This window comes from Polypterus senegalus, chromosome 13 (assembly GCF_016835505.1).
Source record: "Polypterus senegalus isolate Bchr_013 chromosome 13, ASM1683550v1, whole genome shotgun sequence".
NCBI classification, from domain to species: domain Eukaryota; kingdom Metazoa; phylum Chordata; class Cladistia; order Polypteriformes; family Polypteridae; genus Polypterus; species Polypterus senegalus.
Genome location: NC_053166.1, coordinates 18,118,578 through 18,133,643, shown reverse-complemented (window position 1 = coordinate 18,133,643; position 15,066 = coordinate 18,118,578). Strand labels below are relative to the sequence as shown.

The 15,066-nt window shown below is 41.6% G+C and overlaps 1 protein-coding gene across 3 annotated transcripts in view; it reads right to left on the bottom strand.

The window, feature by feature from the left end:
• LOC120542238 (teneurin-2-like) overlaps positions 1 to 15,066 on the bottom strand; it is a 1,685,504-nt gene that overhangs the window by 34,760 nt on the left and 1,635,678 nt on the right. For all 3 annotated transcript variants that reach the window (XM_039774544.1, XM_039774546.1, XM_039774547.1), the window contains one exon: positions 3,636 to 4,513. In XM_039774544.1, coding sequence (XP_039630478.1) covers positions 3,636 to 4,513 — 878 coding nt within the window. The remainder of the gene's footprint in view (positions 1 to 3,635; positions 4,514 to 15,066) is intronic.

Below are 15,066 nucleotides of genomic sequence, written 5' to 3'. Positions count from 1 at the left end.
GATAGATCCCAATAAATATTATCTTTTATTATAAATATGAAAGATACTATATAAAAAGATTCTACATGAAACACAATAGAAAACATAGAAAATGCAAGGTATAAAGTAAAACGTATAGCTTATATATATATATATATATATATATATATATATATATATATATATATATATATATATAAAGTAAAAATGTATACTGGGCAGTGCCAAAAATAGAAAATGCACATCTTAAAGGCAATACATGATACACATGTCAAAGAGTTACCGTTTAATGGATGTGTACTGAATGATATCTGTGTTCCCCACCAATATGCCCTCCCCCTGCCAGTTTGTACAGACATTCCACCTGCAGTAATATCCCCCAAAACTCTAACAAGATACATTGCTTTCTGTTCAACCAGGGACAGCAGAGAAGTCCAAAATGATTTACTAAAACTGCTTTCTCATTACTCTATTCATACTTGTCTGCCATTATATTTATAGTCCTGCAGAGTATATTCCATTACTGCAGAAAAAATCATTGAAGCCTGCAGAAAAATAATGCATCCCCCAGCTGAGAATTTAAAAATGTGTAGCGTATAATAAGTAGTTTTTCAAGGTCTGCAAATCATAGCCTTCTAACGAGGAGAATGTTTAAAACAGCGAGAGCTGAGTCTACTAGAGCCACCCACTTCTAATTGATTTGCGAGTGCTTTGCCCATTGCAGTGTTCAAGGTACTCACAAGGTGGCGGTAATGCTATTCAGATAAAGTCATCTCTTCAAGGAAAACTGGCATTAGCAAATTGCTAATTAATAACGTCCAACTTTATAAGAACATCTATTGGGATACCCTGTCTGTGGGGAAAGAATACCAGCAACATGATATGCTAACTAAAATGGGAAGACTGAAGCTGAACTTGCTGTTTAGGATTACTAGAAATCTACACTTCTAAAATGTGAAATGTATTACATTTGCATTACAAATACAATCATACTTGCTTATTTCATTCTACTTAAAAGGCTAAACACATTTCTTTACTTGGACTGCATAAACTAATCAAGGTGCAGATAGATTCTTGTATTCCATAAACTATCTATCTATCTATCTATCTATCTATCTATCTATCTATCTATCTATCTATCTATCTATCTATCTATCTATCTATCTATCTATCTATCTACCAACCATAAAGTGACTTTCACTCTGTCTTTCTATCTATATTATATACACTGTGTGCACAATTATTAGGCAAGTTGTATTTTTGAGGATTAATTTTAATATGGAACAAACACAGTGCTATCAGTCAATCCAAAATGTTAATAAACCTAAAACCTGAATGTTTCACAACGGAAATGTGAGTGTGAACATCATCAGGGGAATACATATGTGCGCAATTATTAGGCAACTATTAGTGTGCAGATTTATTATGCAACTAAAGGAAAAATGAAAATTTTCCCATCTCACTTGTTTATGTTCATCTGTTATAGTGAGAATAATAAACAAACACCTCAAAATTTACAAATAAACATCTCTGACATTTAAAAAAAAATCAATCAATCAATCAATGACCAATAGAGCCACCCTTCTTTCCAATAACAGTCATAAGCCTTTCCATTCATGGAGTCTGTCAGTTTCTTGATCTGTTGACGATCAGCTTTTGTGGAGCAGTGACTACAGCCTCCCAGACACTCTTCAGAGAGGTGGATTGTTTCTCTCCCCCATAAATCTAGCGTTTAAGAAGTGCCCACAAGTTCTTGATAGGGTTTAGGTCAGATGAGGAAGGGGGGCCATGTCATTATTCCTTCATCTTTAAGGCCTTTACTGGCTGGCCACGCAGTGGAAAACTTCGATGCAAGTGATGGAGCATTGGCCTGCATAAAAATCATGGTCTTTTCCTGTATCACTGTTTGAAGAAAGTGTCTTGAAAAACTGGCAGTAGGTTTGGGAGTTGATTTTGAGTTCATCTTCAATGCAAAAGGTCCAACTAGCTCATCTTTAAAAATACCAGCTCATACCAGTACCCCACCTCCACGTTGGAGTGGAGCTCTGTGCCCATTACTGATCCACAGGTCCATCCATCTGGTCCATCAAGAGTCACTCTCATCTCATCGGTCCATAAAACCTTTGAAAAAATCTGTCTTCAGATATTTCTTGGCCCAGTTTTGACGTTTCAACTTATGTTTCTTGTTCAGTGGTGGTTGGGTTTCAGCCCTCCTTACCTTGGCCATGTCTTTGAGCACTGAACACCTTGTACTTCTGGGCACTCCAGGTAGGTTGCAGCTCTGGAATATGAAAGTACTGGAGGATAATGGGTTCCTGGTAGCTTCACGTTTGATTCTTCTCAAATCTTTGGCAGCTAATTTGCGTCTTTTGTTCTCAACACGTTTCTTGCGACCCTGTTGACTATTTGCAACAAAATGTTTGATGGTTCTGTGATCACACACCAATATCTTAGCAATTCCAAAAGTGCTGCATCCCTCTGAAAGACTTTTTACAATTTTTGACTTTTCAGAGTCAGTTAAATCTCTTTTTTGGCCCGTTTTGCCCGAGGAAAACTAGCTGCCTAATAATTCTGCACACCTTGATATAGGGTGTTGATCTCCTTAGGCCACACCCTCCCTCATTACACAAATACACATCACCTGACGTGCTTAAATCCAATAAGCATTCAAGTTAATACAGCTTGGAGTTGGAATATACGCATTAAAAATGATGATATGGTCAAAATACTCACTTGCCTAATAATTGTGCACACAGTGTATCTACTTGTGATTCCAATATACAATTCATGTGGTTGGCAGCCGTGTGTAATCCCATACCTTCATATTTTGGCTTCTTGTATATATTAAATAAATATCTAAACTAGCAATTAAAGTTTTCATGTTTAGAAAGTTGTTTGGTTCAGGGTGTTTTAATTGGTTATACTGTAGAATTTTTGTGTGAAGTAGGAAAAGTGTGGGGGGGTAAGAGGTGTGTACAAAATTCACTTGAAGAAAGAGAGAATGTTTGATACATTGATACTCTGTATTGTTCTAGTTGGTTGAATAAAGTTTGTTTCTGCGGTGGGTTGGCACCCTGCCTGGGATTGGTTCCTGCCTTGTGCCCTGTGTTGGCTGGGATTGGCTCCAGCAGACCCCCGTGACCCTGTGTTCGGATTCAGCGGGTTGGAAAATGGATGGATAGAAGTTTGTTTTAAAAAATAAAAAAAAACAAATTCATCTATTTTATAGTGCCTTTCACATCTACCTATCTATTATATAGTGCCTTTCACATCTATCTATCTACCTATCTATCTATCTATCTATCTATCTATCTATCTATCTATTATATAGTGCCTTTCACATCTATCTATCTATCTATCTATCTATCTATCTATCTATCTATCTATCTATCTATCTATCTATCTATTATATAGTGCCTTTCCTATCTATCTATCTATCTATCCTGCCAATTATACTAATCTATCTATCTATCTATCATGTAGTGCCTTTCCTATCTATCCATCTATCTATCTATCTATCTATCTATCTATCTATCTATCTATCTATCATATAGTGCTGTTCACATCCATCTATCTTTGAACAAAGCAAATAATTAATAAACATAGAGCAACATTAAAAAGTGGTCATGTAACTCAGAGATAAAGGTTTGTCTTACTCATAGAAGGTCGTCCATCCCGTCTCATCAGACTTTGTTGCTAGCAGGCCGCTCGCACTCTCGTATGTCATAAACGCCAGCTCCAGGTTTTGCACCGAGACAGACTTCAGGCCCCCACTGTTGCCGACTGTCAAGGTGATCGTCTGGTTGTCTGACAGAAGCAAGTGGCGTGGTGTGCCGTTAGAATCCCTTCTCACCCGGAGGCTGTTATTGCAGTTGTCCACCACACCTAACACGGTAGTGTTGTCAGGGCCATAGGAGAAATTGTACAGAGCCTGGCCGGTGATGAGACTCAGCGTGTACTGGTGGATTCCATCCGAGTTGAAGACATACATTTCTTGCTCTCTCGGAGATGCCACTTCATACTGGCTGGCTGAATTCAGAATGGGACGATTTTGCCTGACCGCTCTAATTCTGATGTTATTCAGGTCAGCGATATACAGAGTGCCATCTGGGGAGACAGCCAAAGAGGAAGGGGAGTTGAGGTATGCGTCTGTGGCATAGCCATCATCACCGTTGAAACAGTTGCAGTTCACATCATTTTTGCAATCACATTCAGAGGTGGCCCCTGCCAGCAGTGAAATTTCCCCATTGGCGGAGACTTGGCGCACGCGGTTCATTTTCTTCTCATCGGTTTCGGTAATGTACAGCACACCCGTGTGAGAGATGGCAATGGAGGTGGCAGATTCCAGAGCTGAGTGTATGGCCAGCTTGCTCAAGGAGTAGTCGATACCAGGAACTTGGCAGTGCATTGGCCGCCCAGCAATGATGCTGACCTGATGATTCTCGGTGATGCGCAGAATCACGTTATTCTCAAGCACATAGAGAGAGTTATCCATAGGGTTGATGGCAAGATCTGTTGGCCATTCCAGACGTACCTGATTGGAAAAGAAAGGGAGAACAAGCCAGAGATGAGAGTCAAAAAAGAGATGACATTTACAAAGCCTGAGTCAATATGTTATGTTACACACCATGACACATCGTTTACCACGAATAAGCATGTGAGTCACTTGAGATCTTTAGATTTGGGTCCTCTGACTTTGCTAAAGTGCTGTTATGCTGCTCTCTGTTCATTTCCCCAGCTCTGTGGTAACTCCTTCTCCCTAAGTTCATGCCTGCAGCTCAAGTCAAAATAATGTGATCACAATGTTTTTCTTTATTGCAGTTTGCATCTACTGTTACAGTCCTCCATACTCTCATATGGGAGTGTGATCTGCTAGTGCACTTGAGATATTACGGATATTATCAAATTACTGAAAAAAACACTGTGGCTGGTAAATTAACTTTTGGAAAGCTGCCACAAGGTAAATGGGAAAAAAAAAATGTTGGGAAAACCTGGAAAACAAAGACGATGCCTTTTGTGTTTCCGACCTCTGACCCGCAAACAATCATTTTATTGCATACTCCTGGTAGCATTTTTCTTGTGGTAAGGATACATGTTCCATTTGCTTGTTTTGTGTGACTTCCTACATAAATATGGAATTAATTCAAAACAAAACCAACTACGTGACGTGTAGCATTTCTGTGATCTTGAAAGAGGAAACAAGGCCTGAAAGGTCATTGCAGAAGACAATAAGCGCTGAGGTAGTGCACGGCTGGTTTTCTTTAGAAATGGCTGAAGATCAGTACTTGACAACTGTCTAGGCTAGAAAATGGACACATCTGGTAAGTTTTAAAGCTTTTGGTTTCCGGCTGTACACATGTCCTGTTAATTCAAATTTAAAAAGCCAGTACTGGAAAGATATATTGAAAAATGTATAGAAAATACTGGACTTTAGAACACAACGTCAAATAAAGTAAGTAGGAAAGTTAGTTAGTTAGTTAGATCTATTATATAGTGCCTTTCACATCTATCTATCTATCTATCTATTATATAGTGCCTCTCATATCTATCTATCTATCTATTATATAGTGCCTTTCATATCATCTATCTATCTATTATATAGTGCCTCTCATATCTATCTATCTATTATATAGTGCCTTTCACATCTATCTATCTATCTATCTATCTATCTATCTATCTATCTATCTATAATACTAGCCAATTCGCAGCGTAGCATACGCCGCATAATTATGTATTGATGGGTGAACACTTCCTGAAAGACACAGTTGTCCAAATGGGATGGGTTTGAGGATACGACTGTAAGTGAATGAAAAGATGGAACTTTGGAGAGAGAAACATACAATTGTCTGTGACTGAAAACTGGATGTCGGCCGTCGTGCTCCCACCTCCCAGAGCGAGGGATGAGGCTGGACGGCGGCCTTCTAAGAAGTTGCGTAACTATTTAGCAGGAGGGAGTTTCGCTCGTTATCAGAATTAACCAGACAAATCGCTCCACCAACTAAGAACGGCCATGCACCACCACCCACAGAATCAAGATAAAGCTATCAATCTGTCAATCCTCTCCGTGTCCGGCCCGGGTGAGGTTTCCCGTGTTGAGTCAAATTAAGCCGCAGGCTCCTCTCCTGGTGGTGCCCTTCCGTCAATTCCTTTAAGTTTCAGCTTTGCAACCATACTCCCCCCGGAACTCACAGACTTTGGTTTCCCGGTTGGCTGCCCGGCGGGTCATAGGAATAACGCCGCCGGATCGCCAGTCGGCATTGTTTATGGTCGGAACCACGACAGTATCTGATCGTCTTCGAACCTCCGAATTTCGCTCTTGATTAATGAAAACATTCTTGGGAAATGCTTTCGCTCTAGCTCGAATTGTTGGCGGGCATGGCTCTGTCGTGTGTATCCCATGGTCTGTCTTGTGTGCCATGGTCGGCCACTTAGTGGATTGTTGGCGGGCGTGGCTCTGTCTTGCATGTGTCTTGCTTGCCATGGACTTAGTGAATTATATATATAGATAATGCCTTTCACATCTATCTATCTATCTATCTATCTATTATACAGTGCCTTTCACATCTATCTATCTATCTATTATATAGTGCCTTTCACATCTATCTATCTATCTATCTATTATATAGTGCCTTTCTACATCTATCTATCTATCTATCTATTATATAGTGCCTTTCACATCTATCTATCTATCTACAGTACTTATCTATCTATCTTGAAAGGACTCCACACAACACAGAGTAAGGTCTGGGGCAGTCACCGATATACTTGAGATAGGCTGCCAAAATGAAAGTTTGTGGCAGTTCTTGAAAATCTGTGGATAGATGGGTCTCAAAAGAGCAGTGCATGCAAGACGTCTTTTGCAAGGACGAATGGACGAAAAGACCCTTAACCTCAGAGCCACCTCTCCACTAATGTAATATATGAAGGCTACAGCAGGGATTTGGGGACATTCTGTTTAAGTCTACATAACAAAAAGGACAATAGTGTCATCCTAGGACCCTAACATGACAAAACATGAGGTTTTGTTCACAGTTTACTAGAATTTGTAAAGTGCCTTTCTAGTGCCTCACATTTGATTTCAGCTACAGAATGAAATCAGGCGGAGATGTTGCAGTAACAAAGGTCACCCTTTTCTGATGTAGTCTTTCATCACACATGCAAGTGGTTGGTGCTTTGCACAAGATAAAGTAAGATATAAAAAAAAAGACATGTTCAGAGTTGCTAGGATTACTAGAGCTAAAGACCTTGAAAGTGAAATGTTTATGTTAACATTGGTATTATAGTCTTCATCACATTAGTAACAATGATGCCTGACTCTGAATTTTTATAGCTTCTCCTACTTGCCGTGGAAAATTACAAAGATGCAGAAGAAGCCTTCAATATGAGCGTTAAATGCTTGATAATTGAAAGAGGAAACTGCTAAATATGTCGAGTGGATTCACAGGTGCCAGCTGAAAGCTAGGTCAATTACATAAACGTTAATCTCTATGTGCAGATTTACAGTTTTTCTCATCAGTTTTGCTGTGGCGGCTGGGAGCCATACCCAGCCGGGACACCTGGAAGGACCGGGAGAGGGATTATACCTCCCCCAGGCCATGAGAGGACAGCCGCCCTGGTTGCTATGGGGGTCACCGGAACCGAACTGGGAAGCTCAACCCTATAGGGGCCCATGGCCACCGCCAGGGGGCGCCCGGGGGATCCTAGAGCCCTGGAAGCCAGCAGTTCCACCAGACCAGGAAGTGTTGGCAGAAGGAATTCCAGGGTCACCCGGAGTGTTTCCGGGTGCTCGTACACCAGAAATTGTCGGTGGAAGTTCATCAAGGAGCACCTGGAGCATATCTGGGTGAGCATGAAAGGGGCCGCCTTCCAACAGTCGAGAAGCGAGAGACGGGAGGAAGAGGACAAGGCTTCGGAGTGGGAAGAGAAGGTGGCCCGAAAAGGACCATTGAGAGGCTCAAGAAAAGGGTGTTTGGTGCAGTAGCACTGTGTGCTGTGTGGGACTTTGACAACTTGTAAATAGGACTGTAAATAAACCGTGTGTCTGTCTGTCTGTGGTCGGGCTGGCTCTCACAAGACATATTTTGTTGGTTTTTTGATTTGATATACTTTGTTAATCCCTGAGGGGAAATTGTCTTTTCACATGACCTTTGGGGGCCAGAGTACCTCTGGAGCAATTTTCAGGTTAAGGGCCCAATGGAGTAGGATCCCTTCCAGCAAAAATGAGATTTGGAATGCCAACCGTCTAAATACCAGCGCAGATTTTAGCCACAGAGCCACCAATTCCATGCATGTCCTAGGGGAAGCCCTTTAGTCTCTTTCCAGTGGGCCATGCCATGGGAGGCAGTGGGTGCACAGTAATCCTTTGATTTATAAAAGTAAAATTTTATTATAGGATGATAATCTACCATATATACACTAATAGTCCCTCAGAGCAATCTGATTGGTCAGTGTGGCTTTGTTGTGATTGGTCAGTGTGGTTTTGGTGACGTGACGAGAAAGAGGGAGTGCGAGTGTGAGACGCATGAGGAGGAGTAAAGGCGCACGCTGAGAGAGTCACCTTCAAGGATGGAAAGTATAAAACTGAACCGGAGGCGAGAAAGGCGCCTTGGAAATAATGACAGAATCTGGGAAGCAGGATTTACGGAAACGCACTCGGGAGATGGTCGGAACACAGAGGAAAGGCGCTGAAGGTACACATAGGACAAGAAATAACAAATATTTTTTTCAATTATTCAATTATCTGTCTTTGACAGGCACAGTGGGTAGTATGAGGATACATCCACAAAAGTATAACCACAGATTGATAAAACAGAACAAGCCGTTCATCACTCACAGTCTCACGGTTTTCATTATTTTGTACCGCCCGTTTACAGACCTAACGCCACAACTGCCCCTTTGAGTGATGTGCTCTCAGGGAGCAGCGCACAAGTACACTTCACGAGATTTACGCCAGTGTACAGTTTTAGAGTGCTGTGGCAGTCCTTGATCTGGCCGCTCACAGATTCACTCTCTTGGCTTATGACAACGTATCATTCACGTTTACCATTCGTTCCGTGAGGCAGTTGGAAGTCGATGAATAATCTGATGCTGATATAATCTGTGGTCTGCCTGCCTAAGGAAGAGTCATCTCTGACCGAGGAGCACTGGAATCATCGAGTAGAAGGGTTGTTTCATCTGATAGGTCGGCCTAGCACTGACTTAGCTGTGGGATGGCCAATAGGGGGAGGCAGTTTGACAGCCAATGTCTCCAGGGCTCTGAACAAATCAGAATCCTAGTATGTGATGATATCTGTTCATGCCTTTTGCTCTGTACTTGTACTATTACTACTGTATTGTCCTGTTGTACTGTATTGAGGATGACTTGTGTTCTGTTCTGTGTATTGTGTTGTATTTACCCCCTTTTTTTGACACACACTGCACGCCCAACCTTCCTGGAGAGGGGTCTCTCTCTGAATTGCCTTTCTGAAGTTTTCTTCCATTTTTTTCCCTACAAGGTGTTTTTTTTTTCTTATTTTCTTAGAGAGCCAAGGCTGGGGGGCTTCAAAAACAGGGTCTGTTAAAGCCCACTGAGGCACTGATTGTGTGATTTTGGGCAATACAAAAATAAATTGTATTGTATTGTATTGCATTGTATGCCACAGAGAGACTTTTAATATGCACAATGTGCCCACTGCACACACGACACACATTCATATGTCTTTTTTAGGAGACTTTTTGGCTGTAGACGGTTCATTGTAAACAGAAGCTTGCTGTCTGTTGGACCGGGTTAACGAGAGCATCTCTGATCTTTGTGGTTTGAAATCATCGCCCATTTTGTGAGTGCCACCTTTTCGAATCATTGGATTGGGTTAGAAATGTGACACACAGCGAGCCGTCTAATTGTTCCAACCAGTTTTAAGCACAATTCACTCATGGTTGTCTCCAGACTCAAACTATATCTGGTTTCAACAAGACAAACTCCCACCTGGACAAAGCCAGCACCGGACTTAGGATCATGTTCTTTGTTTTCTCCATCATCTTTATCTTTGATTCTAGCATGTCATTTAAAGCACATATTACAAAGCTGTCCAAATCATATTTCTTCCATCTTAAAAATGTTAGGAAATTAAGGCGCTTTCTAAATAAACAGGATTCTGAGAAATTAATTCATGCATTTATCTCTAGTAGGATTGACTACTGCAATGCGGTGTTCACTGGATGTTCAAACTGTTCTTTATTCAGCCTGCTGTTAATCCAAAATGCGGCTGCAAGAATTATTACAAGAACAAGAAAATACGAACACATAACCCCAGTTCTTAAATCCTTACACTGGCTCCCAGTTAAGTTTAGGGCAGATTTCAAAATCCTCCTTTTAACATATAAAGCATTAAATGGCCAAGGACCGGCTTACTTGTCTGAACTTATCATGACTTACAAACCTGAGCACACATTAAGATCTCAAGATGCCGGTCTGCTTATGATCCATCCATCCATTATCCAACCCTCTATATCCTAACTACAGGGTCACGGGGGCCTGCTGGAGCCAATCCCAGCCAACACAGGGCGCCAGGCAGGAAACAAACCCCAGGCAGGGCGCAAGCCCACCGTAGGGCTCTTCTTTTGATTCCAAGGATTAATAAAATAACAGTGGGAGGTCGAGCTTTTAGTTACAGAGCCCCTAAACTGTGGAATGGTCTGCCTGCTACAATAAAAGATGCCCCTTCGGTCCCAGCCTTTAAACCTCGGCTGAAGACTCACAACTTCAGTTTAGCACACCCTGACTAGAGCTGCTGATTCACTGTACAGACTCCATCTCTGTTGTCAGTCGTTAGCACTAAAACATAAGTAACATGATTGTTATAATTTGTTACTAACCCTCACCTATTCTGTTTCTCTTCTCGGTACTCAAATGTGGCAATTGGTGCCACGGCTCACCTGCCAAGTTGTTTGCCTGCCTGTGGTAAAAGTCATCCCTGATGGAGAATCACAGGAATCATGGGAAAAAGGGGTCCTTTTATCGGATTGGCTGGCCGAGCAACTGTTTCAGCCGTGGAATGGCCAAATGGAGAGGCAGCTTGATGGATGAGGTCTCCAGGACTCTAAAAATATCCAAATCTTATTATGTGACATCATCTACTGTTAAATTCTGCTCCGTACTTCTAAAATTTTTATTTTTCTTGCTGTATTAAGGATTTGTTCTGTTCTGTGTATTGTATTGTGTTGACCCCCTTTCTTTTGACACCCACTGCACGCCCAACCTACCTGGAAAGGGGTCTCTCTTTGAACTGCCTTTCCCGAGGTTTCTTCCATTTTTCCCTACAAGGTTTTTTTGGGAGTTTTTTCTTCTCTTCTCAGAGAGTCAAGGCTGGAGGGCTGTCAAGAGGCAGGGCCTGTTAAAGCCCATTGCGGAACTTCCCGTGTGATTTTGGGCTATACAAAAATAAACTGTATTGTATTGTATTGTATTTAGCACCATCCTGCCTCAGAGACGAGGGAACAAATTAAGAGCAATGAATCTCGATACCCACAGTCACAGTCTTCTGGATTATAGACTAAGAGATGGGGACTGGGCGGTCTCTTGGTCTGGAACCCCTACAGATTTTATTTTTTTCTCCAGCTTTTTTTTGTTTTTTTTCTGTCCACCCTGGCCATCGGACCTTACTTATTCTATGTTAATTAATGTTGACTTATTTTTATTTTTTATTGTGTCTTCTATTTTTCTATTCTTCATTTTGTAAAGCACTTTGAGCTACATTTTTTTGTATGAAAATGTGCTATATAAATAAATGTTGATTAATTGAAGAGATGGCAGTTTGTGAGGCTTAAGGGTTGTGTGTCAGAGATGGTGGTGTATAACACGGGGGCACCTCAGGGAGCCGCCCTGTCCCTCTTTCTGGTGACCTTCTACACAACAGACTTCCATCATTGGTTGTATTGATAACTGAGACCAGTTGGGGTACAGAAAGCTGTTGGCAGACATTGTCTAGTAGTGCAGGAAGAACTACCCGCAGATCAACATCAGCAAGACAAAAAAGCCGATGGTGGATTTTTGTCATATTAAAGACCCCTAAGACCAGTCATCATCCAGGGGGAGGAAGTAGAGGTGGCGTAAAGACAGAAGTACCTGGAGATCCAAATGCATAAGAAAGGACCACAGCAGACTGTACGTCTGGAGGACACTCAGGTTCTTGATGTGTGTAGGAAGCTACTGTTTTACCAGTCTGCTGTACCCAGTGTGCTATTCTAGACGGTGGTCTCTCGATGAAGCAATGCAAGTTCAGGTGACACAAACGTATTAGTGAACCTAACACCATCACAGCACTGACTCTGGACACTCTGGGGACTGCTGCAGGAAGAGGGCGATGGCAAAACTGGTTGGCATCATGAACTGTCCTGCCCATCCCCTCGAGGGGGCACTCTCTTGGAGCACTTCAGCCACTGGCTCATTCATCCAGAGTATGATAAGCAGCACATCATTGCAAAAAATGAAATCTATGTAAGTGGAAAAGTATTTATATCATGAAATTAAATCTTATTTTCCTTATTGTAAGAATTATGGACTTATAAAAAAATTTGTATTTACGATTATTTAGATTACTTTAATAAATCTTGTCATGGACATTTTTCTTACCCCATTGGCAGATGTTTTTGCTAAATTAACTCCCATTTAAAGTTTTTTCCATAAGCATTTTTGCAGTGCTCCAAGGACCTGTTCTGCCTGCTGCCACTGGGCACTTCCGTCCTTCCTCCCAACATCCTTAAGTTCACTCCAGGCAGAAACCATAGGAAGACTTTTAGCATAATATTTATTTTATTCGGTGTTTTCATTCAATTATCTTCTCTTGTACTTGGAGTTGATATTGTGTACTTTATGTTTTAATGTTTTGCTGCGTTAGGCTTTTGACTTTTCCCTTGGAGATTAATAAAGTATACTCAACCTCTGAAGTGGCAGCCATTTTTGGTAATCTCTTAGGATCCTTTTGCTGTTGTTGGTCACATCATATTTGGCACCACTACACTATAGTTCAACATGAAATATTAGCCCCTTGTCTTCTGTATTTGGACAGTGAAATAAAAGAAGGTTCTTTGCTAGTATTGGCCACGATGGAAACATGATGTCTCACTGGGCATTCATTTTTATAGGCAGTAACGATTCAGGAATTAGGGCAGAAATCAGCAGGCTCGCTGGTCCTGTGCTGGGATTTCTCTGCTTAATTCAACACGTTGTTGGCGGCTGTCTCACCGTTTACTTCACATTAACCAACATCATTTCTCAGATGCAACAGTTTGACAGTTTTTAAGTCATATGCATACAGCTGCCTGTAGCCAGAGGCATTGGAAACCACATTTAAACCAAAGCTCTGCAACCATTTCAGTGGACATTAGAAATACAGATGTCTAATTCGCATGGTAATGACCCACAATGCACTGGGATTCCAGCTTGCAGGTCTGATAGAGTTTTCAAATTAATTCTTCCAACAGAAGATTAGATGGATAAATGCCCTAATTGGATTTAACTCCCTGCTGGATTCATCAGTGAAAGCAATGCAGGGATAGATGGCATGGGCTCAATTAGACCGTTAGACACTTTACTAGACATGGGTTTAAAATAATGGCTAAGAAGTGGAAAAATACAAAGAAGTTAAACTAGATAAGACTAAACTGTGCATCTGTGGCATTTGTTTTTTTTTTTTGTTTTTATATAGTGCCATTAACAGTATACGCCATCGACAAGCTGATAAACAGAACAAGCAGGAATACATAAAGCTTTGTACTTTAGAGCCTGAGTGGTGCAGTGGTAGCGCTGCTGCCTCGCAGTTAGGAGACCCGGGTTTACTTCCCAGGTCCTCCCTGCGTGGAGTTTGCATGTTCTGCCCGTGTCTGCGTGGGTTTCCTCCCACAGTCCAAAGACATGCAAGTTAGGTGGATTGGCAATTCTAAATTGGCCCTAGGGTGTGCGTGGTGTGTGGGTGTGTTTGTGTGTGTCCTGCGGCGGATTGGCACCCTGCCCAGGATTGGTTCCTGCCTTGTGCCCTGTGTTGGCTGGGATTGGCTCTAACAGACCCTCGTGACCCTGTGTTCAGATTCAGCAGGTTAGAAAATGGATGGATGGACTTTAGAGGCTTCAGTCATGTTCATAATGAAAAGTACACATGGCTCAGATCTTCCTGGACTACAAACAAGTCTCTCTATTATAAAAGGAAATCTTGGGACGAGACTTTCTCGGAGATAATTTCAGGTCCCGTGAGACAACACTTTTTGCCAAGAGATTTGGACAAGTCCCGCACTCCCCTCAAATATTTACAACCACACCCACGGTCCACTCACTTCTCATACATGTGAATGCTATTGTCAGACACAGTCCCTGCGCTCTAAGCTCCAAGCGAGGTCGGAAATAAAAGACAAAGAGTAGAAGACAAAGTAGAATGTCGTAAAGAGGTTCAAAAACGTTGGCACGATACACATGCAGAGGAAGTTAGAGATTATGAAAGTCCTAAAATTTGAAAGTCTCTGACTGATAGTAAAGATCGCATTAGCGCTAACAAATGGAAATTATTACTTGGTGAAATAACGGAACAGCGAAAAGAGATTGAATATATGGACATACTGTACAGGTGATATGACAGAAGTATGTAGATATTGTTTGGCTTTAAACTTTGAGTCAGAGACTTGTAGATTGTCTAATTTATGTTGCCATCAGGGGAAAGTAGTGTTTCTTCCCAATTAAGAGGCCTATCCGTGAGATTTAAAAGATTTGTTGTTTGGTGAAAGTGAAATACGCACAAATCAGCGGCAGAGACGCAAAGTGGCTGGGCGTAGCGCAGGCCGGGGGAGTTGGCAAGCGAAGTGAGCAGGGGGCGAAGCCCCCTAGTCTTACTAAAAATCAGAGATAAGCAGATTTAATTGAGACTGAAGGTAATCTGTACTGTTGGAGAGGAATGGGAAAGAATGGAAGCACAAGATCCATGTTAATACCATAAGATAAAAGAAGAGAATCTCGGCCCAAACAATAAGAAGGTCTGGCCGCTTCTGTAGATACAAAACAACTTAAGGAATGCCAAGTGACGTAAATGGCAAAAGTGTCAACAGGAGATGTGACATAAATGT